The sequence below is a fragment of the Leptopilina heterotoma genome, unplaced genomic scaffold (genome assembly GCF_015476425.1).
Source record: "Leptopilina heterotoma isolate Lh14 unplaced genomic scaffold, ASM1547642v1 Lhet_228, whole genome shotgun sequence".
NCBI classification, from domain to species: Eukaryota; Metazoa; Arthropoda; class Insecta; order Hymenoptera; family Figitidae; genus Leptopilina; species Leptopilina heterotoma.
The window spans coordinates 4,068,964-4,096,656 of NW_025110946.1; the positions used below are offsets into that span (position 1 = coordinate 4,068,964).

The following is a 27,693-nucleotide window of genomic DNA, read 5'->3' on the forward strand; positions in this document are numbered from 1 at the left end:
AAAAATTGAAACTCGAGGAATTTGTTGTTCTATCAAGTAGAAATGTGACCCAAAAAATATTTTTGATTTTTTCGAAAAATTGGAGGGGGTAGAGGGGGGTTAATTAGATCAATTTTGCCAACACCGGCTACTTTAGAATATGTTTCTGATAGAGATAGGTTTTTTCGTCCTCTTTCCAATGGTGTAATTTATTTTTTAATATTTTAAAAATTTACACTAATTTTTGATAATTAATAATTAATTTTCAATTTCCCAAAAATCGGTCCGTTTTTTTTAAATAAATTATTGCAAACGAAAGCTGAGGTTTTTTCCTATCCGCATGTAAATATTCAGAATGCCCTTTTTTTGTTTTTGAGTTATTAAATTTCAAAGAATAAATTGCGTTCCGGGCGCCTCGTCTCACGCCGGTTACCACGCGGCTCAGTGCAACCGCGACGCAGCGCGCCGCAATTTATTCTTGGACATTTAATAACTCAAAAACAAAAAAAAGGGCATACTGAAAATTTACTTGCCGATAGGAAAAAACCTCAGCTTTCTTTTACAATAATTTATTTAACCCTTTAAGGACCAAATGTACAAAAATTTTATCCGAAATTTGGGAGAAATTTTTAGTATGAAAACGGATTGCTAAAAAATTTGCAATAGACATTTCTTAAAGCTCAGGAACCGCTCTTTCGAATGCTGCAATAAAAAATATTGAAAATTTATAAATAAACAAATTACATACAGTTAATTAAAAAAAAACAATTTTTTAAAGATTTTTTTTTGAAAATCAAATTTTTTTTATTATTTATGGCGAAGGAATACGTCTCAAAGGTAAAAATATCGCGTCAAAAATGTCTAACCTAAAATGTTGTAAAATAAAAATTAGAAAAAAACAAAATGGCGGATCAAAAATGGCGTTCAAATTTGACTTTTTAATAAATAGTATACAGCAAGTGCACATTTTTTTAAAAACCTCACAGATTCGCTTGAAACTGGTTACTCGGGGGTTTTTGGGGTCGCTTATTACAAATATGATACTAGTTTTTAAAAGTTCAAAATGGCGAATCCAATATGGCGGACACTTTTTTCAAAATTTCATCGGATTCGCTTGAAACTGGTTACTCGGGAGTTTTTAAGGTCGCTGATTACGAATATGATAATAGTTTTCAAAAATTCAAAATGGCGAATCCAATATGGCGGACACTTTTCATAACTTCATCGGATTCGCTTGAAAATAATTACTCGGGGGTTCTTGGGATCTCTAATTACGAATATGATAGTAGTTTTCAAAAAATAAAAATTTCGGAGCATATACATTAATTTTTGTAATGTTTTACAGTAGTAACTTCAGAATTGCGTTAACTTTATTTTGTTATAAAATATTTCAATTTTTATTAATTAATTATTTAATAATTCGAAAAAAGCGTCATTTTTTCGTTTTAGATATTGAAAGTACACATCTTAAGCTTTTTTTGGTACAAGAAAAAGAAAAAAAGGGTCCTTCTTGAAAGAAAAATCAAAAAAAAATTTATACCAAAAAAATATAGGTATATATTACTTGGTGGTTAATTAGTCATACATATTACTAACTACTGTGAAAATATTAGCCCGATCCAAGAACTTGCAATTTTGACTTTGGTACACTCGATAAAATTTGCCCCTTAAACATATTTAATCTTTAATTATGAGGCTTCAAAGACAGACAAAACTCGATAATAACAAAGAACAGTTACTATTAGTAATATTATTATTAAGTTTAATATTACTATTATATTTTACACAAATTATTTGAAAGCAAAAAAGGGTTTAAATTTTTATAACTTCTAACCTGCATAATGTACATGCTCCGAGATTTTATTTTTTAAAATCTACTATCATATTCATAATCAGAGACCCCAAGAACCCCTCCTAAACAGTTTCAAGTGAATCCGATGAACTTTTAGAAAAAGTATCCGCCATTTTGAATTAGCCATTTTGAATTTTTGAAAACTACTATCATATTCGTAATTAGAGACCCCAAGAACCCCCGAGTAACCAGTTTCAAGCGAATCCGATGAAATTTTGAAAAAATGTCCGCCATATTGGATTCGCCATTTTGAATTTTTAAAAACTATTATCATATTCGTCATCAGCGACCCCAAAAACCTCCGAGTAACCAGTTTTAAGCGAATCCGATGAAGTTTTGAAAAATGTCCGCCATATTGGATTCGCCATTTTAAATTTATGAAAACTTTTATCATATTCGTAATCAGCGACCTTAAAAACCCCCGAGTAAACAGTTTCAAGCGAATCCGATGAAATTTTGAAAAAAGTGTCCGCCATATTGGATTCGCCATTTTGAATTTTTAAAAACTATTATCATATTTGTAATCAGCGACCCCAAAAACCCCCGAGTAACCAGTTTCAAGCGAATCTGTGAGGTTTTTAAAAAAATGTGCACTTGCTGTATATTATTTATTAAAAAGTCAACTTTGAACGCCATTTTTGATCCGCCATTATGTTTTTTTCTAATTTTTATTTTACAACATTTTAGGTTAGACATTTTTGACGCGATATTTTTACCTTTGAAACGTATTCCTTCGCTATAAATAATAAAAAAATTTGATTTTCAAAAAAAAATCTTTAAAAAATTGTGTTTTTTCTAAATAACTGTATGTAATTTGTTTATTTATAAATTTTCAATATTTGTTATTGCAGCATTCGAAAGAGCGGTTCCTGAGCTTTAAAAAATGTCTATTGAAAAATTTTTAGCAATCTCCATTTTCATAATAAAAATTGCTCCCAAAGTTCGGATAAAATTTTTGTACATTTGGTCCTTAAAGGGTTAAAAAACGGACCGATTTTTGAGGAATTGAAAATTAATTATTAATTATCAAAAATTAGGGTAAATTTTTAAAATATTAAAAAATAAAATACACCATTGGAAAGAGGACGAAAAAACCTTTCAGAAATATATTCTAAAAAATTTTTCCCATCACAAGTATGTTCAGAAAAAATTCACAAAGTAGCCGGTGTTGGCAAAATTGGTCAAATTGACCCCCCTCTACCCCCTCCAATTTTTCGAAAAAATCAAAAATATTTTTTAGCTCATATTTCTACTTGATAGAACAACAAATTCCTCGAGTTTCAATTTTTTCAAGAAGTTGAAATTTCAACTTAGGATATTTCACGTAAAATGCCTCATATATAGTGTTGGAATATCCGATTAAAGTGTAATCACTTTAAAAAAATTTTTTTGTATAAATATCAATTTTTGATACTATTTTTTCAAATGCGTTTTTCTCAAAACAGGAGCTTTAAAATTGCCGTGCAGTGTAGCTCAAAAAGTTATTGACCCATTTTAAAATGAAAAATTGGAAAATTGTTCGTTATTAAATTTATTATTAAGTGAATTTTTTAAGTGAATTTTTAAGTGAATTTAATTTTTAATTTTTTTAAAATTTTTTTAATTTAATTTTTAATTTTTAATTTATTTAATTTTTAATTTTTATTTTTTTAAGTGAATTTTTAATACCTTTTTTAAAATAAAAAAGTTGCAAAAAATCGAATTTTTTTTAAAGTAGTGTCAATTTTTAATATTTTCACTTAAAAGTTAGTTCACTTAATAATAAAATATTTATAAAATATGAATAAACTTGATTTTTTGCTTTCGGACAAAATTTGTGGGCTCAGGACTGCACGGCAGTCATGAACTCCGGCGGAGCAGCTCTATAAGCAATAGCTCCCAATTTGGAAGATTTTTGATATTAACGCTTATAAAAAATATGAGTTACAGTTAAATATATGAACAACATAGTGGAAATGTTTTATTTCATTCAAAAAAATTCTTACTTAAAAAAAAAATTCGCGAAAAACGGCAAAAAACAGCGTTCTAATGTGGTTTCCCCCCTTAACTGACTAATATTCAAATTTTTTTTATTTTATAAAAATTTTGTATTTTCTTATAAATTTAAATTTAAAAACAAATTAATATAAATAATATAATTTTTTAATTTTTAAACTTTATTATAAAAATGTTTTTTTTGTAAAAAAAATTATGTAGGATAGTGTTGTATTATTATGATTACTATGAGTAAAAATGAAAAATTTAAAAAAAATTTGTATTGTAAATGTTTTGAAAAAGACAATTTTTGTTTTAGCTTGATACTTTTTTAACCATAAATGGCCAAGCATTGAAGTTAGGATAATACATAAAATTCTGTAATGTTTGGCTTTTTTATTTACATATTTACTTGTAGATTTTAATGTTAAATACTATTAGCATAAATTAATACTATTAACATTAATTGTATTAAAATAAACTGAATGCTTATTTTAGCTTTATCCAAAGGACATTAAAACATGTAAAGTATTTCCAAAATTATATTAATTTTATTAAACAAGACAAAGTCAAGAAATTTTTTAATGATTTTGGAAAGTTAATTAAATTTTACTTTTAAGATTTATTTTTGAATACTTATATTGAGTTTTAGTGTCTTAGACGGAAAAAATGTTAATTAATACATTTTGCAAAATGAAAAAATTTTTTATAGCACTAAAATGTAGCATTTACATAATTTTTGCAGATAGTGTACAATTAATTAAAATTGATTTAATAAATGTTAGTAAATCATTAATTGGAAAATAATTTAATCCCAACAAAAACATCTTTGATGTTTTAATGTATTAGATTTTGACCCAATAAGGAAAAAAAAATTTTTTCCCAATAAGGGAAACTTTTTCAAAAAAAAATTTTATTATTAAAGTAATTTGGTGTTAAAGTTATAGATCATTTTATTTTCATGTTATTATTACTTTGAAACAAATAAAGAAACCGCTGCCAAGTTGTATATTTTTTTATAATTTTGGTGCACTCATTTCATGAACACTTTGCTTCCTCATAGAGATAATAATAATAGGAAAATATATAAATAACTTTTTATAAATATGGTAAAAGTGATTGAATTTTGGGTCAATCAATGTATTTTTAAATACTCTACAATATAGTTATAATAGTTTAATAGTTAAACAAAAATTTTCAAACAAAAAAGTTGAGAAAATGTCATTTTCCACAATTTTTGGTTTTTAAAATACCAATAATTTCGAAATTTATTATCGAATTAGGTTCAAAAATAGGTCAATCGAATCGTTTTATAATGCTCTACAAGTTGGTAACGATAATTTTAAGATTACTTCTACATTTTCTAACAAAATTTTCAAAAAAATATTTTTTTCCAAAATTTATGATTTTTAAAAGTTTAATATCTCCGGTTAATATGGACAAAAAATGTTCAATTAGGACTCAAAAGATGCGTTTAAAAAAACTCTACAAAATTATGGAAAAACATTTATAGGTATCCTAACACTTTTTTTTTTTTTTTGGAAAATTAAAAATCCAAAAAAAAATTTAGTTAAACTTTATTAATCTATCACAAAGTACGCTCACTTTATATCCGCAACTCCTGAGGTCAAATTCGTCGGATTAGTAGAAAACTGTACCATTTCAGGTATTCGTTATAAACTGTACCATTTCGGTAAATTAATAACATAAAGATATATAAAAAAATCAAACTCGAAAAATTTTGGTATTACAATACTTTCTCTATGAGGAAGTAATAATTAAGTAATTTTTTTTAAATTAAAGCTTAAAGTCTATACTTTAATGATAAAATAAAGGGATTGTCATTTGATCAATATTTTATTTAGACATTTTTAAAAAATGATAATTTTCAATGTTTTACAAAAATTTTAATGACTTCTAAAATACTGAATGCTTTTTAATGATTTTAGGCATATTTTAAAGGTGATTTTCTCCAGAATGAGAATTTCTTATAGGCATTAACGTTTAATTTTTTATAGAAAATTCAATTCGTCAAACTTAGATTAAAAAAATTAAAAAATTTTTAAACAATCTTATTAACAGAAAAATAATTTTTAAAATATAAACATAGGTTTTTATTAAATTAAGATTTAATTTAAGGTTACATTAAGGTTTTATTTTGTGTGTTAAAGGACCAGGAGTGGGCGCGCAACGCGCGCCCTTTTGGTTCTAGTTTTTATTACATTCTCATCACATGAGAAAGTATTAGTTTTGTCGAAAATTGACTTTTGCTAATTTTATGAAATCTTTACGTTTTGATGTCCCCTGAACCCGAAAAACATGATCCGGCAAGTCCGTCTGTCTGTCCATCAGTCTGTATGTATGTATGTATGTGTGTATGTATGTATGTATGTATGTCCGTCTGTAGACCAAAATGTTGTTGACACAATAACTTTTGAGAATCTTATCTGATCGTTTTTAAATTTAACACACTTAAAGTTGGTGTAAAAATGAAGGTTAAGTTCGTTAACCAGCCATTTTCGTTAAAAACTACAAAAACTACGGTAGTTTCAAAATTTTCAAAACTCAATTTTTTAAAATTTTAGAATTTTTAACTTTATATTATTTTGGATTAGAAAAATACAAACAAATTTTCTTTACAACATTTTTTCATAAAAATTTAATTTTCGAAGTTGTAGTCTCTTAAATGGTCAAGAAAACTAAAAAAATCTTAAAATAACACTGAAAATCGAATTTTTTGAAAGCAATAAAAGTCAGTTAATTGATTTTGACATATTCTCACCCTAAAATACTCGAAAAACATAATTGTACACAAAAAAGACGTAATTTTCGGAAAAACCACTCTCTATTTATATTTTTTGTGCGCTTTTTTGAAAAAAATTCAATATTCCGACTCCATTATCTCCGACATTATTGCATATGCGATTTTGCTAAAAGAGACTTTTTTTTCTCGGTTTTGCATCATCTACAACTTTGCTGTTGACAACTTTTTGCCAAACCCTAAACTTTTCGAGTTATTTCCAAAAAACTAATTTTTATTACATTCTCATCACATGAGAAAGTATTAGTTTTGGTCAAAAATTGACTTTTCCTAATTTTATGAAATCTTTACGTTTTAGGGTCCCCTGAACCCAAAAAACATGGTCCGTCGAGTCCGTCTGTCTGTATGTATGTATGTCCGTCTGTAGACCAAAATGTTGTTGACACAATAACTTTTTAAAATCATATCTGATTTGTTTTTAAATTTAACACACTTAAAGTTGGTGTAAAAATGAAGGTTGAGTTCGTTAACCAGCCATTTTCGTTAAAAACTACAAAAACTACGGTAGTTTCAAAATTTTGAAAACTCAATTTATTCAAATTTCAGAATTTTAAACTTTATATTATTTTAGATTAGGAAAATACAAACAACTTTTTTCTACAACATTTTTTAAAAAAAACTTAATTTTCGAAGTTATAGTCTCTTAAATGGTCAAAAAACTAAAAAAATCTTAAAATATAACTGAAAATCGAATTTTTTGAAAGGAATAAAAGTCAGTTAATTGGTTTTGACATATTCTCACCCTAAAATACTCGAAAAACATAATTGTACGCAAAAAAGTCGTAATTTTCGGAAAAACCACTCTCTATTTATATTTTTTGTGCGCTCTTTTGAAAAAAATTCAATATTCCGACTCCATTATCTCCGACATTATTGCATATGCGATTTTGCTACCAGAGACTTTTTTTCTCGGTTTCGCATCATCTACAACTTTGCTGTTGACAACTTTTTGCCAAACCCTAAACTTTTCTAGGGTTAGATTTTCTCAAGTGGACTTTAAATTTTCAAAAGTTGAAATTTATCAGTGTAAATGTGCAAAAAGATAGTTCTATTAGAGTTACGAATAACCTGTAAATTTTATTAAAAAATATTCAATTGTTTATTTTTTATAAACAATTGAAATTTTATGCATAACATTTTTAAAAAATGCATAACTTTGACAAAAATTGACGAAACTTGATGATTCTTTTTGCAAATTAACTATGAAATTCCAAACTTTATAAAAATAATGTTTACTCCATCGAAGCTCTTAATTTGTTATAAAAAATAATTATTTATTATAAACAAATTAAAAATAAAACGTGTTCTGGATAACCATATTCAACTACTGCGCATGCCTGACATTCACAGAACACTACTGCGCAGATAGAATAATAATAATTACAACGTAATTATGCGCAGTAGTATCTTCTTAATACAAAATATGCGCACTAGTACAATAAATAATAATAACATGCGCCATAGTTTTTTCTAAGCACAAGACATGCGCACTAGTGCAATATTAAATTGAAACATGCGCAGTAGAGTATTTCAAAAAGAAAAATTGCGCTTGAACCCATTTCAAAGTAAAAAAATGCGTTGTTGTAATTTTTAAATACAACAACCGGCGCACTCTTACAAGGTAAAGAAATAAGATAAGCAATGGATCATTCCAAACAGAAAATAAATAAATTACTGCACAACAGAATATAACAATGCGCAGTAGAGCTTTCTGAAAAAAATTATATGCGCAATAATATAATACGCAATGTAACTATGCGCAGTAGTATCTCTTAAATACAAAATATGCGCACTAGTGCAATAAACAAGAAAAACATGCGCAGTAGTTTTTTCTAAACACAAGATATGCGCACTAGTGCAATATCAAATTAAAACATGCGCAGTAATGTATTTCAAAAAGAAAAATTGCGCATGAAATCATTTCAAAGTAAAAATAAGCGATGTCGTAACTTTTAAATAGACCACTCCAAACAAAAAATAAAAGGATTATTGCATAACAGAATATAACAATGCGCAATAAAGTTTTCTGAAAAAATTACATGCGCAATTATGTTATACGCAATGTAACTATGCGCATTAGTGTCTCTTAAATTCAAAATAAGCGCACGAGTGCAATAAACAATAAAAACTTAATAAATTGTTGTCAGGTGAGTTTTAAAAAATTAAAGAACAGCGTTAGAGCATAACACTTGAAAGACGCATACTTAATAGATAGTTTAGGGACATGAAAATTAGATTCCCGGATAAGAGCTTAAAAAATTATTTGTTTACTAAATAATTTTTTTAATCTATAAACTATAATGGCCAAAATACCACAAAGTCAATTTAGAGCTTTCTTACATCAAGAATAAAAATTACTGATAAAATTATAGCCAAAAATTAAAATTACATTCTCCAAAAAAATCCATTTCTTCCAGAAATAAAAAATTACAAATTTTAAAAAGTTGTGGCCCGAACTGCAAAATTTTAAACTAAATAAATTGTTTTCAGAATAATTATAGAAAATTTAAGAACAGCGTTAGAGCCTAACACTTGAAAAACGTGTACGTGATATATAGTTTGGGGACATGAAACTTAAATTACAGGACTAGAGCTTAAAAAATTATTTGTTTAGTAAATAATTTTTTCAATTTAGGGGAGAGTAGGCTACATTGAACCAGCGTCAACAGTGAACCACTTCAATTTTCTGAGAAATGACTGAGTGAAATTTTTTCTTATTTAATATATAAGTTAGTTTTACTGAAACAAACTATGTCCACAAATTTCGGGCACGTAGGTTTATTATTTACAAAGAAAAACTAAGAAAACTGTTTTTCACGTACAAAACAAAAAATTTGGTGGAATTATAATGACGTTTTTTTATTGAAATAGGAAGTTTTAAAAATTAGTAAACTTGCGATTTATTTCGCTTAGGGTGTCAACTTCAATATTCCGATGTGATAAAGAACTTTAAATCTTACACAAATTTATTATAAACAATTTTTGTTGTGAATGTCATGTGAATACAGTGAGTGCGGCATCATTGAACCACCCGAAAAAGCAAAGAATTTTCAATTTTAAGAGTTGTAAAGTTGTCTGCTCTACTAATTAGTAAGAAAAATACTGGAAGACATGCTTTCATCACAATTGTGAACGAGATAAACTCAAACTGTCACTTTACCTACCTAACCTGACATTAAAATACATTAATCTCCTATATTAACAAGTAATAACAATTAAATAACAATTTTCTATTTTTTTGAGTGGAAAATAACATTTTTTACAATGTGTAAGTGGAAATATTATTTTTGAAGTAAATTGTAGTGTTTTATTAGAGGTGGTTCAATGTAGACACACATCCTTCAAAATAAGAAAAGTGTGACTTGTTAGAAAAAAATTAAATTTTATTATTTAATCATAATAATTTGTGTTTGTAACGTGTGTATTAACTAAAGGAGTACTTCAGCTTAATTTTGATACAAAAACCTGATCGAAATTAGTAAAATTTAATTAGTTCTTGGACTTTATAAAATACCCGGTTCAATGTAGCCTACCCTCCCCTATAAACTATAATGCCCAAAACACCATTATGTCATAAAAATTAATGATAAAATTAAAGCCAAAAACTAAAATTACATTCTCCAAAAAATCTATTTCTGTCAGAAATAAAAAATAAATAAATTTTTTAAAGTTTTTGTCCGAACTACAGAATTTTAAACTAAATGAATTGTTTTCGGAGGGTTATAGAAAAATTCAAGAAAAGCGTTAAAGCCTAATACTTGAAGGACGTATACGTAATATATACAGTTTAGGGACATGAAAATTAAATTACCGGATAAGACCTTAAAGAATTATTTGTTTAGTAAATAATTTTTTCAATTTATGAACTATAATGCCCAAAACACCATTATGTCAATTAAGATCTTTCTTGCATCAAACATCAAAATTAATGATAAAATTAAAGCCAAAATCTAAAATTACCTTCTCCAAAAAATCCATTTCTGCCAGAAATAAAAATTATAAATTTTAAAAAGTTTTGGTCCGAACTGCAAAATTTTAAACTAAATAAATTGTTTTCAGCAGGGTTATATAAAAATTCAAGAAAAGCGTTAGAGCCTAACACTTATGCACTTGAAGGACGTATACGTGATATATAGTTTGGGGACATGAAACTTAAATTACCGGATTAGAGCTTAAAAAATTATTCGTTTAGTAAACAATTTTTTCAATTTATAAACTCTAATGCCCAAAACACCACTATGTCAATTAACCCATTAATGCCCATGGGCACAGAAACGCAGATATCGAAAAAACAACAAGTGGGATCCTGGCATGGGGTCTAACAATAAATTTTGACGTTAAAAATTTTGTTTAAAAAAATTTTTTTAAACAATTTGTTATAAACAAATTAAGAAAAATTGATTTTCATAAAAAACTGATAGCGCCATTCGATTCTACGCGAAAAACTACTACAAGAACATAAGTTGCAAAATTTTTTAAAAAAGACCTATTGTTATAAAAATGTTATAAACAATTAGCCTGCATATATACTCGTTCCAGCCCATGGGCACAGAAACGCAGATATCGAAAAAACAACAAGTGTGATCCTTGCATGGGGTCTAATAATAATTTCTGACGGTAAAAATTTTGTTTAAAAAAGTTTGTTAAAACAATTTGTTATAAACAAATTAAAAAAATGATTTTCTTAAAAAACTGATAGCGTCATTCGATTCTTCGCGAAAAACTACTACGAGAACATAGGTTGCAAAATTTTTTGAAAATGACCTATTGTTATAAAAATGTTATAAACAATTAGCCTGCATATAATTATACTCGTTCCAGCCCATGGGCACAGAAATGCAGATATAAAAAGAACAACAAATGGGATCCTGGCATGGGGTCTAGTAATAATTTTTGACGTTAAAAATTTTGTATAATAAAAAAATTTTTTTAAACAATTTGTTACAAAAAATTTATGAAAATTTTGATTTTCCTAAAAAACTGATAGCGTCATTCGATTCTACGCGAAAAACTACTACGAGAACATATGTTGCAAAATTTTTTGAAAATGACCTATTGTTATAAAAATGTTATAAACAACACAGGTTAACAAATTAAAAACTTTTTTTTGCCAATCGAACAAAACAATTTTTTTTCGAATAGTAGGTGTTTTTTGAGTAAGAAAATCATAGTTTTAATTTTTTTTCCTCGTGCTGTTTTTCTGTAGCTTCAAATTTTGCATTTTCGAGGCTAAATGCCACTTAAACTTACCTGTAGGAAAATTAGCTTGTAAAAATATAATAAATGAGGTATCATTGGAAAGGTTATTAAATTACCTTTCGATCCATAGGTCACAGAATAAAATTCAACAAAAATTGAGAGAGTTACAGTCGATTAAAGATGAAATTTCATGACAATTTTGATGATTTTTAGACATTTGAGTAACTTCTACTATTTTTTTCTACATCAAACAGGAAAGAATGTTTAGGTTTTAATTTTTTTATTGATAGACTATATCATTACACAAATTTTGAGCCCTTGTGGACCTCGATTGGATTAAAAATGACAATTCTACACTAAATTTAGTGAACGAAACTACATTCTTCATTTTTAGTATCCCTTAAACATTTGCAGCAAAAATTGAAGTAATAAAATTTAGTTAAGCTCTAAAGTTACTAAAATCACTAATAAAGGATTTCTGAAATCGTAGATTTCGAATCCAATGTTAGTTTTCTAAATTTCAAAATGGCGGATCCAATATGGCGGACAAGTTTTTAAAAATCGATTAAATTCGTCTTAAATTCGTTACTCGGGGGTTTTCGGGGTCGCTGATTACGAATCTGATGTTAGATTTCAAAAATTAAAAATGGCGGATTCATAATGGTGGAAGAGTTTTTTTAAATCCATCGAATTCGCACCTATTGGATCCGCCATTTTTAATTTTTGAAATCTAACATCAGATTCGTAATCAGCGACCCCGAAAACCCCCGAGTAACGAATTTAAGACGAATTTAATCGATTTTTAAAAACTTGTCCGCCATATAGGATCTGCCATTTTGAAATTTAGAAAACTAACATTGGATTCGAAATCTACGATTTCAGAAATCCTTTATTAGTGATTTTAGTAACTTAAGAGCTTAACTAAATTTTATAACTTCAATTTTGCTGCAAATGTTTAAGGGATACTAAAAATGAAGAATGTATTTTCGTTCACTAAATTTAGTGTAGAATTGTCATTTTTAATCCAATCGAGGTCCACAAGGGCTCAAAATTTGCGTAATGATATAGTCTATCAATAAAAAAATTAAAACCTAAACATTCTTTCCTGTTTGATGTAGAAAAAAATAGTAGAAGTTACTCAAATGTCTAAAAATCATCAAAATTGTCATGAAATTTCATCTTTAATCGACTGTAACTCTCTCAATTTTTGTTCAATTTTATTCTGTGACCTATGGATCGAAAGGTAATTTAATAACCTTTCTAATGATACCTCATTTATTATATTTTGACAAGCTAATTTTCCTACAGGTAAGTTTAAGTGGCGTCGCACCTCGAAAATGCAAAATTTGAAGCTACAGAAAAACTGCACGAGGGAAAAAAATTAAAACTATGATTTTCTTACTCAACAAACACCTACTATTCGAAAAAAAATTGTGTTGTTCGATTGACAATTTCACTGTAAACCAGTGAATTAGCCTGCATATATGGCTCATTTCATTTAAAATGTAAAATCTATGTCCCTTGGTCAAAAAAAAGTTTTTAGCTAGCAAATGAATATTGTTTGGTTTATTTGATTAATATCTACACGGAAAAAAAAAGTTCCCAGATATTTCAGGAATTATTTCCTAACTCTTGGATACGTGGTAACAGCTCTGAACTAGCGACGAACATTCAATGGTAATCAATGAATGTTTGAAAGAAATTCGGGAACTGTATTAGAAAAAGCTGTAAAATAGTCCAATAGACTTTTTTTCATTACTTTCTCATGTAAAGTTCATGGCACTAGCCGCAACTGTTTCTGAAATTTTCGGGAACTGGTCAAGGAATCTTGGTGCGCAGAAACTGTGCGCACCAGTCTCAACAAGTCTCACCGTCAGTAAGACTTGCGTGCCTTATATATTTATTTTATGCTGAGGTATTTAACGTTCCTGTTTAGCTCAGATGGATAAGACGCCGGACTTCTATTCCTCGGGTACACGAGTTCTGTTCCAGCCGCCGTCGATTTTTCTCTCATATGGTTTTTTCTATTTCAGAAACTTAATAAAAAATAAAAATTGTATGTGACCTTCAAGGATAAATGTGTGTGTGTGTGTGTGCGGACGTGTCAAGGAGGGGAAGTGGGAGGGGGGAAGCAGAATCCATTTTTTCTTGCATTCGCCTAACTTTTCGATTTTCTTGAACAGTTCCCGACTTTTTCAAGAACAGTTTGCCAAGAAGTGGTGAAATAGTTATAATTTGTAGAGAAATAGTAAATTACATATTTAAACGAGGCAACCTTTAGTTCTCTGTGAACTACCCGCCGTATCCAAGAGTTAAGAACGAAGTTCCCGAATAATCTTCGAACTTTTTTTTCCGTGTAACATACTCTAATTTTTTATTAACTAATAGAAGAACTTTGAGGTGCTTTAAAACGAAATGACAGACTAAAAAGCAGACTAAATGTCCCCTACTGTCCCTGTCCTCGAGGCACTTGCACTACATTGCCTGTAATGATTAATATATACATTCTTTTGTATTAGATTTAAACAAAAATTCTTTATAATCTCTAAATCTCATATTTTAAAATTCATTAATTTACTTCATATAAAATTCAAGAATATCATTTTAAGAAATGATTAAAAACATGTCACTTATTTTTATATTTTATATTCTGCCACAATGAATTCATTTTTACACACTCACTACGAATAGGTTACGCGCTTACACTCACTGTTTTACCGATGCTACAATAATAAATGAATAACCTTAAAACATCAAAGCAATTAGAATGTGCTGGTCTCTATCCTACAAATTATATAGTGGAGCAGAAAAATAATTGATTAACGGTTGTAACATAGTTGTCCACTACTGTCCCGTCTGTAAAATGGTAACTAAATACATTATATCTCTTATAAGTCAATTATTAGCAAAAAGTTTCCATTCTTTAAGAAATCTGACAACTTCCATTGCTTTCTAAATAACATACTTATGTTGTGAATCAAGAAAAGAGCAAAATGTCCCCTACTGTCCCCGTGTATTAAATGTCCCGTATAATAGCTTTATTCTTATTATGTGGGTAAGAGTTTTTAAATTCAATGTATAAAAAACAGGAACTTGGTTTTATATGATAAGAAGTTATTTATATGAATATAATATAGATATTCTTAATATAATATTTGTTCTTTTTTATATTCTGCTTCTTTTTTAAATGTCCCCTACTGTCCCGAAGTACCGTAACCAATCTTCTCTCATTTTTTGTATAAAAACAAAAAAAGTTTGTTGTCCACGCAATAGAATTAATATTTATTTATATAAACGCATCTTAACATTTACACAAAAAAAGAAAAAAGTTCATTTATTTAAAGAAATAAAGTTGAATGAAAACCAAACAATATATTCATATTCTGCTAAAAAGCTGTCTGCCATTAAAAAAAATTAAGTCTTATATTCAAACGCCAAATTTTATCTCTAATTTATAATGACAAAAAATTAAGAATTACAATAAAATTTTTCGTTATTTATTCATTTAGTTCATTATGAACGTATTAGTCACTGTGAAAAATTGAATAACTTTTCATCTGTTATTTTTTATTTTGACTTTCGTCAAAATTAAGATAATTTAACTAACAGAATTAAAACATAGATGCCAAAATGATGTTATTAATAAATTATTATATTAATCATAAATATATTTTAATATTAATTGTCTTACACAAATAAATAATTATAATGAGTAATAAACATGAATAATAAAATTATTCATGTTTTGCACATATTAATATAGAAAACAAATGAAGAAAGAAATACACATTTTTAATTGTATTTTCTGAAAAAACTCATATTTTCGCTTTTTCTTTTTATTTCGCATGGCATTAAATTAAAATGAATCACGAAAGAAGATAATAATTGTTCCAAAATAAATTTTGAAAAAAATGAACCGTAAATGAGAGGTGTGCTTTCAATTTAAGAATTTTCATTTTTATAAGTGAATGTCGACCAACTCTGTGGATTTGCTCATATTTTTTAAATATAGTGAACAATAGTGAACAACAATAGTGAATTTTCTAATTAATTAATCGACTTGTGTGTATTATTAGTTATTTTGACGATTGTTAATTTCTCGGAATTACATTTAATTATAAGTGTGAGTTATAATTAATCTAATATAATATTTATGCTATTTTAACAATTTTTATATTATTCCTCACAATTGTTTATTATGGTTTGTGAAAAAATATTTTGTAAAACAGTTTTGTAATAAAAAATATTATCTGGAATAAAAAGAATCTCTATGCAGTACAATTATTTTTTTAAATCTTGGAAAAATTTATTCTTAATTGTAAAATTTATAAAAAGGAAAAATTTTCAAATTATTAGGAAAATTTTCATTGGGACATACTTTCCCAAAAATTTCGGGGAAATTTCAACCAATGATTGAAAAAAAATTTTTCCTTAGAGTTTGGGGAATATTTAGGAAATTTTTGGAAAAAAGTTTTACTAAAAATATGGAGAATATTCACAAAAATTTTATGAAAAAATTCTTCCCAAAAAGTCTTAGGTAATTTTCACCAAAAAATCTTAGGAAATATTCAACAATTTATTAGGGAAATTTTTTCCCCAAAACTTGTGGGGAATATTCACAAAAAGTATAGTGTCGATTCCCTCAACAGACTTTTTGGGAATTTTCCCCAAAAAATTTTTTACAGTGGGTCTTCCGGTTTAACGCATACTTTGTGGACATGGCCTTTGTAATTTTGTAAAAGAAAAGTATTTTTCTGTACTCAAATTATGCACATTCTATATAAATATTGTGTTTTATATATCACTTTTTACGATTATATGAAGGATTTTTGTGCCCAACATATATTTGAGGTCTTATCCTTTGTAGTTATGTAATTAAAAATTTACTTGTTTCGTCTTCAAATTATGTACTTTGTTGCAGAACATAAAGTAACTTTGCGACTTGACTTTTGTAATTTTGAAAAAAGAAATTATTTTTCTCTATTCAAATTTTGCTCACCGTACATGAGAGAAAAAACCAATAGATGGCATACTTTGAGAACATGAGCTACATAGCATATTTTAGGGACGTCCCCAAACTATGCTATAGATCTATTAATTTTACGATTGTCTGGTCTTCAAACTATGCCTTCTATATATGAACAGCGTAAATGTCTAACGCATACACCGAAAAAAAACTCGATGGTATTATTAACTATGACTCTATAGTTAATCTTAATCTAGTAAAAGCAATAAGGATTCCTAATCATTATGGTTGGGATCGCTAGGTTGATTCAACAAATTCAAGCCTGGCAAAAACAACCCTGCAAATCCTTGTCAAATTGACTAGGATTTTAGTAATTTTGCCTATTTCCATAATGCGCACGCGTCTGCTTCTGTTCTGACAGTGTTTACCTCTATATCTTTCGCGTCATTTATCGTGATTTCGTAAAACGATTTTTTATCATTACTCGCGTCTATTCTTTGTACATAAAATGGAGTTCTTACATACATCAAAATTGATGGTTTCTCGGAACCTCGGGAAATATAGATAGTCCATGTTTTAGAAAGTAAACTATTTAATTATATTAGTCAATTCTTTCAGACTTTTTTGGTTAGGTTTCAATATAAATCGTCGAAATTTTTACGCGCGTGGTGACAACATTTTTACTATTTTAATCGCGCAGTGTGTTTGAAAATTTACCTTTGCAATAATTTGTGTATTTAAATTTATTTTGATTTGAATGTCATAAATAATTAAAAATAAACAGTTTTTGACAAGTGTATAAAATTGTGTACTCGTAATGTATAAAACATCATCTGATTAAGTATTGTATTTTGACTCGAAAATCTAGTGTCCATTAAAAAATTAAAATACCAAGTCGTGTTTAGTGTAGTGGTTATCGTTCCGGGTTTCAAAGTGCGTATTCGTTAGGTTCAGGTGTTCGGGTCCCCCCTGCGTCAAATATCTATTTCATAAGTTTAAATTAATTCTAAGGTATATAAATACAAAGTCAAATATAAATATGTTCAAATACAATAATTAATTTTTTTCTTTTTTCTTTTAATTAGTTTTTCTCTTTTATTTGATAATAAGAATTTGATTAGCAATTTCAAATAATTATGATACACAGTGTAAATCTAATATTATTCTCCTAATCAATTTGACTATTTTTTCCTGATTACATCGACTAATTTTCCTGGTCACTTTAACTATGCTTGAATCTTATTACTTTGACCAGGATTCTATAGTTGGCTCCTCTCGTAACTAGGAAACCTAGTCAATTCCTGGTATACGGGTCCTAGGCATTTTTTTCGGTGTAGTTTGAAGACCAGACCGTCGTAAACTTTTTACTAGATCTATAGCATAGTTTAGGGACGTCCTTAAAGTATGCTATGTGACTCATGTCCTCAAAGTATGTGGTCTTATGGTTTTTCCCTCTAAATTGTTTATTTATAAATATCTATCAAAAAAAACTTTATGGGGGTGCTACTGGAGACTCTACGAAGCCATAGACGCTAAAAAATTCGGGTGTCCCAAACTATGCGTTGTATCTTTAAAAAATTAATCATTAATTTTGTTCTTTTGTTTTCTTTTTTTTAATTTTAGATCGTCAAAATCTCAGGAGGAGTTGTAGTCAAGGCGAATCCTCGGTACGTGCGTCCAAATGAAAATGTTTTGGGCATCGAAATTTCAATTCAACCCCATACCACTCTTACAATTGTTGGGGATATGCCATCCGTTTCTCCTGTGTCGACTATAACTTATGAACCCGTGGAACTCCGAAATGCCGGTTTAAATGTAGGGAAAAATGTAAGTAAGATCTTAAATATTAATTAATTTTTTTTAATGTAATAAAATAGATAGCTAAAATATTTTTAATTTTGTTAAATAAAATTTATTTTTTATTGTAAAAATTTTTAAATATTTTTGGTTATAGTGTTCTTGATTTTTTAAAATTTTTATTCAATTTTTGTTATTCTTATAAATTTGAAATATCTTAAAACGTTTTTAAGATCATGTTATACAGTGGTCACGTGCCCTATAGTAAAGTATATGGGGCACGTGACCACTGAATAACATGACCTTAGGTAATAGAATAGCTAAAATGTTTTTCTTTTCTTTAAAACTTCATTTCTTTTTTTATTTAAAAATTAAAAAAAACTAAAATTTTTTATTTGCAAAAATTAAAAGAGAAATCTGTCTTTCTTTTCTTTTAAAATAAAAAAATGTCTTTTACTTTTTCATTCAGTAAAACTGTTTATTCTCAATTAGTTTTAAATTATTTAACTAATTAAATATAATTTAAATTATTACATTATTAAAATTAAAAAAAACAATTATAATTAAATAATAATAATAAAATTTTATTAAAAATAAATAAATTATGAATTAATAATAATAAAGTTAAATTAATTAATTATTATAATAAAAAATAATTAATAAATTAAAGTTAAATTTAATTAATTAAATTAAATTATTTAATTATTATTTTTTTTGTTTATTTTATTTTGAAATATGGATATTTTAAAAAATATTTTTTTAGGTGTAATTATTAAAATTGTGAATGGAAACTCTACGTACGGTAGTGGAGCGTTGACAGACCTCTGATACCGCCTTCCAGTGAACATCACAATTATGGAGAAAAACTGTAATTTAAAAAGAGGAGCTCATTTCGAAGCAAAAGGCCGACTTCGTGAAAACGACCATTCTACAATAATTCTTCAAATTCCTGATATGAGCCACTTGATCCAAATTGACGATCAAATTGTAACAAACAAAGAAATGAAAAAAGGATTTCTACCCCTTAAAAAAGGAGTTGCTGATGAACCAGAGCCAAACAGCCTTGAAAATTTAAGCCAGAAACGTAGATCAGTGGAAGAGGTTTTAATCGATGACAACCGAGAAGAAAGAAAGAGCAGTAGACGGTCCTTGGATTCACAGTTCGATAATTCTCCGCCGTCGAAGGTAATTTCTTTTTTTTATTAAAAATTCATTAAAGTAGTAGAGCTAGGAGACTTCTGGACCACTTACCTACAGTCGGTAAGGTAGATTTCTTAATTTCGCACTTTCAAGTGGCTTAGAGGGGGTGTTCTACCTTACCGACGGAGTTTTTAGTACCGGCTGCCACCGCTAGATGGCGCCACTGAATTTTTGCTCAACTTAAAAGCCGTTGGTGGGGTATTAAATTTTTTTTTCAAAGTTTCAAGTGGCTTAGAAGGGGTGCTCTACTTTACCGACCGAGTTTTTAGTACCGGCTGCCACCGCTCAATTGAAACTCCCTTGGTAGGGTATTTAAATTTTATTTTTCAAATTTTCAAGTGGCTTGGTGGGCGTGTTATTTTAAAAATTGGCGCCTAAAATTACCAACCGATTTTAGTTCAGGTTGACACTGAGAGATGGCGCCATTTTATTTGTAGTCCAATTCAAACCCCCTTGTTGGGGCATTTGAATTTTTATTTTCAAATTGAAAGTCTCTTGATTGTGGTGTTATTTTAAAATTTCGCGCTTAAAATTACCGACCGAGTTTTAGTACCGGCTGCCACCTCTATATGGAGCCATTTTATTTTTGAAGCATTGAAACCCCCTTGGTGGGGTATTTTTTATTTTTCAAGTGCGTTAGAAGGGGCAATTTTGAATTTAACACCTAAATCACAAAAAATATTTTAGGTAACCTCCTATAGATGGTGGCACTATTGAATTTTAATTTTTGTTTCTTTATTTATAATCTCTTGGTGTGTGAAATATTTTTTTTTAATCTTTATGCAAAGTTGTTTTTTTTAGTACTTTTAAATTGTACGTTAATATTGGTATATATTCCCTGTGGTATAAATGAAATTAATTTTTATACTAATTAAAAAGGAGAAACGTTTGATGAGGCTGCAACTATTTTTGTTTTTTCTTCCAATTTACCAACGGTTTTCAATATTGGCAACACATATGTTGTCACTAGGCAAACTTTAATGTCGCACTCACAGCTCTATGCAGGCAGCAATTAGAGTAAGAGAGAAAGTCAATTAGAGTGAAAGAGACAGTAAATTCAAATTTGTATGCTGCCTGCACAGAGCTGTGAGTGTGACATTAAAGTTTTCTATTAACGAACACTGATTGGTCAACCAAAGTGTTTCTACTAGCAACTGCCAATCAGACTGCACTGTTGATTTACCTAACCTTGTTGTTTCTCTACCTTGGCGTTGCTATACCTGCGCCTCTTATATACGAACTTTGGAGAAGGAGACGCCATCTTTCACAACGGTTGATCAGTAGAGAAACGACAGCTACTGTATTATTAGAACAATAACCGAACAACAAAAAAAGAAAAACAACAATGGATAAAGTGAGTGGAAACAGTGTGTACTGTAAATGCATTCATTGCAGGAAGGAATTTCTTAATCATCTGAGAATTCAACAAGTGAGTGAAATAGTGTGTTTATTATTGACAATGAGATACTTCACATAGGTAAGAAAAATATAAATGTATAATGTTTTTTTTCAGCAGCTGCAACCTCAGGTTGAGGAGTATGTACCAAAAAATGTTACATATCGCTGGACTCGATGGGACGTACCAAGGTTCATCGAAGTGTTAAACACACAAGCAGAAGTTTATCAGCCAACTCCTAGGGAACTTCTAAGACAGACTGCAAATCCAAATAGTTCTTCAAATAATTCTACATCGGAAGTAGTGAACCAACCAGTGGACGATTTCCGATATGAAGAACTTTTAGGACAGTCTGCAAATCCAAATAGTTCTTCAAATAATTCTACATCGGAAGTAGTGAACCAACCAGTGGACGATTTCCGATATGAAGAACTTTTAGGACAGTCTGCAAATCCAAATAGTTCTTCAAATAATTCTACATCGGAAGTAGTGAGCCAACCAGTGGACGATTTCCGATATGATGAACTGTTTGAAGAACTATTTGGACAAGAAGATTTAGAAACTGCAGGAGATTTGTTAGCTCTTGAAGAGGCAGTCACAATAGACGAAATTTTTAATATGTCTGAAGAAATTATCCAGGAGTATGAATTTCCCGTTGTGGCAAATTTAGCACAAGAAAATAAGGAAGATGTAATAGAAATGCCATCAAAACCACTCCCGTAAAAACAAAAATGTTACAAAGAAAAATATAGTTTTGGTTTTAAGTGTATTTTTAGTGTAAGCTATAGAGCTTTTTTGTTTAAAGGAACATTGTTTATACTACTCCCTAGCAAAAAAAAAAGAGTTTAGTTTTTCTTAATAATATTCATTTTAGGTAAATAGTACCAAAGAAAAGTTTTGTTTACGTTTTATATTTTTTAAAGGAACTTTGTTTATGCTAGAGAGAGTAGCAAAAAATGGAAAACTATATAATTGTTTAAGCAATACAGCAGTGAAAAAAAAAGGATTTTATTATGTGGGTTTTAAGTGTATTTTTAGTGTATTTTTAGTGTAAGCTATAGAGCTTTTTTTGTTTAAAGGAACATTGTTTATACTACTCCCTAGCAAAAAAAAGAGTTTAGTTTTTCTTAATAATATTCATTTTAGGTAAATAGTACCAAAGAAAAGTTTTGTTTACGTTTTATATTTTTTAAAGGAACTTTGTTTATGCTAGAGAGAGTAGCAAAAAAAAAAAAAGTTTATTTTTTCTTAATAATAATATTTTTTTATATGTAAAGAGTAACAAAAAAAAAAAGTTTAGTTAATGTTTCTTTTTTTTAAAAAGTAATTCGGTCCTAACTATGTATTAGCAAAATGAGTTCAGTTTTTTTTATTTTTGTATACAATTCAACAATATTATTTATGTTATTTTTAAATTTATTATTGAACACCCTTTTATTTACGCTTTTGTTTCTGCATGAAATAATTATAATAATAAATTTTGTTTGCTTGTTTGTTTGTGCATGTTTTCAAGAATGGTACATATGTGTTTTTATTTCTTCATAAAAAACACATTTCAGTAAATGTTTGCTAGCTAATGTTTAAAAATTAATGTTTAAAAACCATTCATTATGTAAATAATATTCTTTTTCATTTGCATAATAATAATAATATTTATATTTTTAATTTGTTTCTCTTCATTTGTAGTTTTGTTTGTACCACCTTTTTTCAACGTTTTTTGACTCATTTTTCTTTATAATATGTTTTTTGCTCAATTATAATTTTTTTTAATTTTTGTAATGCTTTTAAAGGTTTAGTTAAATATTTAGATTCTCTTATTTGATTATTTGTTTTCTAAAATCCGTCATTTAGTCACCTTTTTAATATTTTGCTTTCTCATAATTGTATTTAATATAAATGCATATAAAATCATTTTAGAGTGATTTCAATTATATTACATAGAGATTTAAATAAAGGGAGGATACAAGTGTGGAGAGAAAGAAAATAGGCGGGGTTCGAGCAAGTAGATGAAAGTGAGTTCTTGCGAAGAGGGAGAAAGTAGGCCGGACTCGAATTAGAAGTCAGCTCACACGGAGAAAGAGGAGAGAGAGAAGAGCTGTGATTCAGAAGTAAACTTGCACTCAAGCAGAGTGGAAACAGGATTAGCTCTGATATTTTCAACTTTTCTCACTTTTGTCTTCATTCAAAGTACAGTATTCACTTGAGTTTTTTTAATTATATTATATTTAATTCTTTTATTGTATTTGTAGTGAAGTTTAATTGATTAAAGTCTTTAATTTAATTTAATTTTTAAAAATTTGTTTAGAAAATGGATGACGAATCCGACCACGAAATGCCTGCAGAATTATTGCAAATAACAGTATACGATGAGGAATATTACGACAGCCAGGCGTCTACCGTTATCCTCAGTAGCGATTCTGAATCTGATGTGGAATCAGATTCAGATCATGACATCCTCATCATTGATATAAGCGACGAAGAGGTATTTTTTCCGTTTTCTACAATACCACTTAAATTTTTATTTATTAATTTAATTATTTATCATTATTTAATTTTTTTAGGTTACTGAATTAATGGAGATCATTCCTGATTTCCATGAAGAAGAAGTAAATCCATCTCCACTTCAACCAGAAACTCCACCACTAACATTATCATCAGAATCATCGCCTGAATCAGAATCAGAATCGGATGCAGATTTTTTCCCAAATATTGGGTGTAGTTTAAACAGAATTGACAGATTTAAAAGGTCAAAGAATATTCCACCTGAAGAGTAATTAAAACTTAAAAAACTAACCAAATTTAAAATCTCTTACTTTTTATTTATTTATTTATTTATTAGCTTACATTTTAACAAAGTAGATTTGAAAAAAAAATGAGAGTTATGAAAATTGTAGGTGGTGTCTAAGATAGGGGACTTGCGTGCGCATATGGTAAGTGGAGGAACGACACATGCTTGAAGCAGTGTGGAAGAACAGTTCATACCAGTCTTAGAGGTGTTAAAAAAGCAGTAAGTAATTCCTTTTTTCAGTATTTTACAGGTTGTTGTTTTTTTATGTTTGTATTTCAGATTGTTTCTGCGTTTAGATATCTTCAAAATTCCTTTTTTTCAGTATTATACAGGTTGTTGTTTTTTATGTTTGTATTTCAGATTGTTTCTGCGTTTAGATATCTTCAAAATTCCTTTTTTCAGTATTTTACAGGTTTTTGTTTTTTTATGTTTGTATTTCAGATTGTTTCTGCGTTTAGATATCTTCAAAATTCCTTTTTTTTCAGTATTTTACAGGTTGTTTTTTTATGTTTGTATTTTAGACTTGTTTCTGCGTTTAGATATTATCAGTATTTTACAGGTTGTTTTTTTATGTTTGTATTTTAGACTTGTTTCTGCGTTTAGATATTATCAGTATTTTACAGGTTTTTTTTTAATGTTTGTATTTTAGACTTGTTTCTGCGTTTAGATATTATCAGTATTTTACAGGTTATTTTTTTTTTATGTTTGTATTTTAGACTTGTTTCTTTGTTTAGATATTATCAGTATTTTACAGGTTGTTTTTTTTATGTTTGTATTTAAGACTTGTTTCTGCGTTTAGATATTATCAGTATTTTACAGGTTGTTTTTTTTTTATGTTTGTATTTTAGACTTGTTTCTTTGTTTAGATATTATCAGTATTTTACAGGTTGTTTTTTTTGTATGTTTGTATTTTAGACTTGTTTCTGCGTTTAGATATTATCAGTATTTTACAGGTTGTTTTTTTTTATGTTTGTATTTTAGACTTGTTTCTGCGTTTAGATATCTTCGAAATTCCTTTTGTCAGTATTTTACAGGTTGTTTTTTTTATGTTTGTATTTTAGACTTGTTTCTTTGTTTAGATATTATCAGTATTTTACAGGTTGTTTTTTTTATGTTTGTATTTTAGACTTGTTTCTTTGTTTAGATATTATCAGTATTTTACAGGTTGTTTTTTTTATGTTTGTATTTTAGACTTGTTTCTGTGTTTAGATATTATCAGTATTTTACAGGTTGTTTTTTTTGTATGTTTGTATTTTAGACTTGTTTCTGCGTTTAGATATTATCAGTATTTTATTTATTATTTTCAGAATTCGATTATTTTCAATAGTTTTTTTTTGTTATTATTACTGTATTACTTTTTTCTTCCAAAATTTCAGTTAATTAATTACAGGTTTTTGTCATATTATTAAACATTTTTTTTTGCCAAAGTTTATTTTACAGATATTTTATTTTCAACTAGTTGTTTGCAAACATTTTTATTATTATTATTATTTTCATATTTTTTAATATTGAATTTCAAGAATTTTTGTATTTTAAGTAATTTTTTAAAAATTATTTCAGTATTTATTTTCCAGGTTTTATAACTATTGTATTTCCAAACATCTTTTAGTTTATTTTTTTTCTTTTTATATTTTTCGAAATTTTCATATATTTTTCCATTTTATCTTCTCATGTGATCTATTATTGTCTATTTTATTTTAGAAAAATTTAATCAAAAAGTCATGTTTTTTCAGATAGAATAGAAAAATCTTATTCCTATTCATCTTATGACGATGACGATGACAATAATGATGGGGCAGAAAGAACATTTTTTTTTTATTTTGAAAGTGAAGATGAATTTGATGAGAACTCTGATAATCAAGAGTATGATAGTGAGGGCTCTGATGACGACGACAATGATGACTCAGATGATGACTCAGATGACTCAGATGATGACGAGGACAATGAAGTTAATCTTATTGTTAGTCTGATTATTGTTATTACACAGGTTAATAATTTTTTATAATAATATTAATAATTAATAATTAATAATCTTTTCAATCATTAATAATAATAATAATTTTATTTTTCAGGTGGTGATAATAACACCAAATGTATCTTCACTTAATGACAATGAGAAAAAATAAAGTCATACAAATAATTATTTTGCCTAAAATTATTTTTAATATTAGCGTTGAATAACAGGACCTAATAATATAAATTTTAAAAATGGTGTGTTTATATTAGCAAGATAGAAACTGTGTGCGCATTTTAGCGATAATGATAGAGAGAGAGAAGTTCGCATACTCATTGCAGTGGTGGGGTGAAAGTAGTGGGGGTTCTGTGGATATAAGGCAACTCATGGACTACGAGCGTCATTTCCTGTCGTTCAGATCCCCAGGTAACAGTAAGTATGAGCTTTTAGCATCACTTTTAGTTCCAGATTTTGTTTTTTTTATTTTCTAAGATTTTTTTCAGGTTTCCTTATAGATTATATTTTCATTTTTTTCAGGTTTCCTTATAGATAGTATTTTTAATTTTTTTTATTTCCAAGATTTATTTTCAGGTTTCCTTATAGATTATATTTTCAATTTTTTTTATTTTCCAACATTTATTTTCAGGTTTCCTTACAGATTTTATTTTCATTTTTTTTATTTTCCAACATTTATTTTCAGGTTTCCTTACAGATTTTATTTTTAATTTTTTTATTTCCAAGATTTATTTTAAGGTTTCCTTATAGATTTTATTTTCATTTTTTTTTATTTTCCAACATTTATTTTCAGGTTTCCTTACAGATTTTATTTTCATTTTTTTTATTTTCCAACATTTATTTTCAGGTTTCCTTACAGATTTTATTTTTAATTTTTTTATTTCCAAGATTTATTTTAAGGTCTCCTTATAGATTTTATTTGCATTTTTTTTTATTTTCCAACATTTATTTTCAGGTTTCCTTACAGATTTTATTTTCATTTTTTTTTTATTTTCCAACATTTATTTTCAGGTTTCCTTATAGATTTTATTTTCAATTTTTTTTATTTTCCAACATTTATTTTCAGGTTTCCTTACAGATTTTATTTTAGAATTAAATTATGTTATGAAGAATCTTTTTTTAATTTGTATTTTCTCTGTCATTTCTGTTTTAGATTTGTCTACTTAACCAAAAGAAAATAAAATGGATTTAGAAAAAGTTAATGCTGTTGGACGCATGGAAGCTACCCTTCCAACAAAGCCTCTTTCCGAATTGCTCCAAAGGGTCGCTACATGATCAACAAACTTACAAAAGTGCAGACACGATTTGGATCCAGGATTATGACAGAAGTGGATAACGAGTTTATCACTTTTTTACCTGCAAGATTCGTGAAACTGTTTGATGAAGAGCCAAATACCCTGGAGATGATGCAAGAAGCTGCCAGTTCAAACAAGTTGTACATGAAGTACTTGGGTGGAACGTACAACGCTTTGGAATTTAAATTTCATTAAATTATTGTGGATTTTTTTAAATATTGATATTTATAAAATATAAAATTTTCACATTAATAATAAAAATATATATTTATCTATAAATTGGTTTTAAAATTATTTTCTTCCTATTCATGTTAATTTTCAGGAATTAGTTTTAAGTTTTATTTTCAGAAATAGTAAAAATTTAAAAAAAAACTCAAGGAAAAGGTTTTTAAAATAATGCAAGAGACAGTTGTATTATTATTATTATTTTAAATTGTTCATGTTTATTTTTAAACTA

The 27,693-nt window shown here is 27.7% G+C and overlaps 1 protein-coding gene across 1 annotated transcript; it reads left to right on the forward strand.

The window, feature by feature from the left end:
* Nucleotides 1–21,047: 21,047 nt before the first annotated feature.
* On the forward strand, nucleotides 21,048–21,907 carry LOC122502390. The gene is made up of 2 exons (XM_043612411.1): nucleotides 21,048–21,217; nucleotides 21,305–21,907. Exons 1-2 carry the CDS (start codon nucleotides 21,134–21,136, stop codon nucleotides 21,905–21,907), a joined length of 687 nt encoding a protein of 228 aa, XP_043468346.1. The 5' UTR covers nucleotides 21,048–21,133.
* The last annotated feature ends 5,786 nt before the right edge of the window (nucleotides 21,908–27,693 follow it).

Excerpts from the sequence above, each read along its gene's own strand:
- LOC122502390 (XM_043612411.1), top strand. The coding sequence starts at position 21,134 with ATGGATAAAGTGAGTGGAAACAGTGTGTACTGTAAATGCATTCATTGC. Across the intron at positions 21,218-21,304 it reads ATCATCTGAGAATTCAACAA|CTGCAACCTCAGGTTGAGGA; the intron begins GTGAGTGAAATA and ends TTTTTTCAGCAG.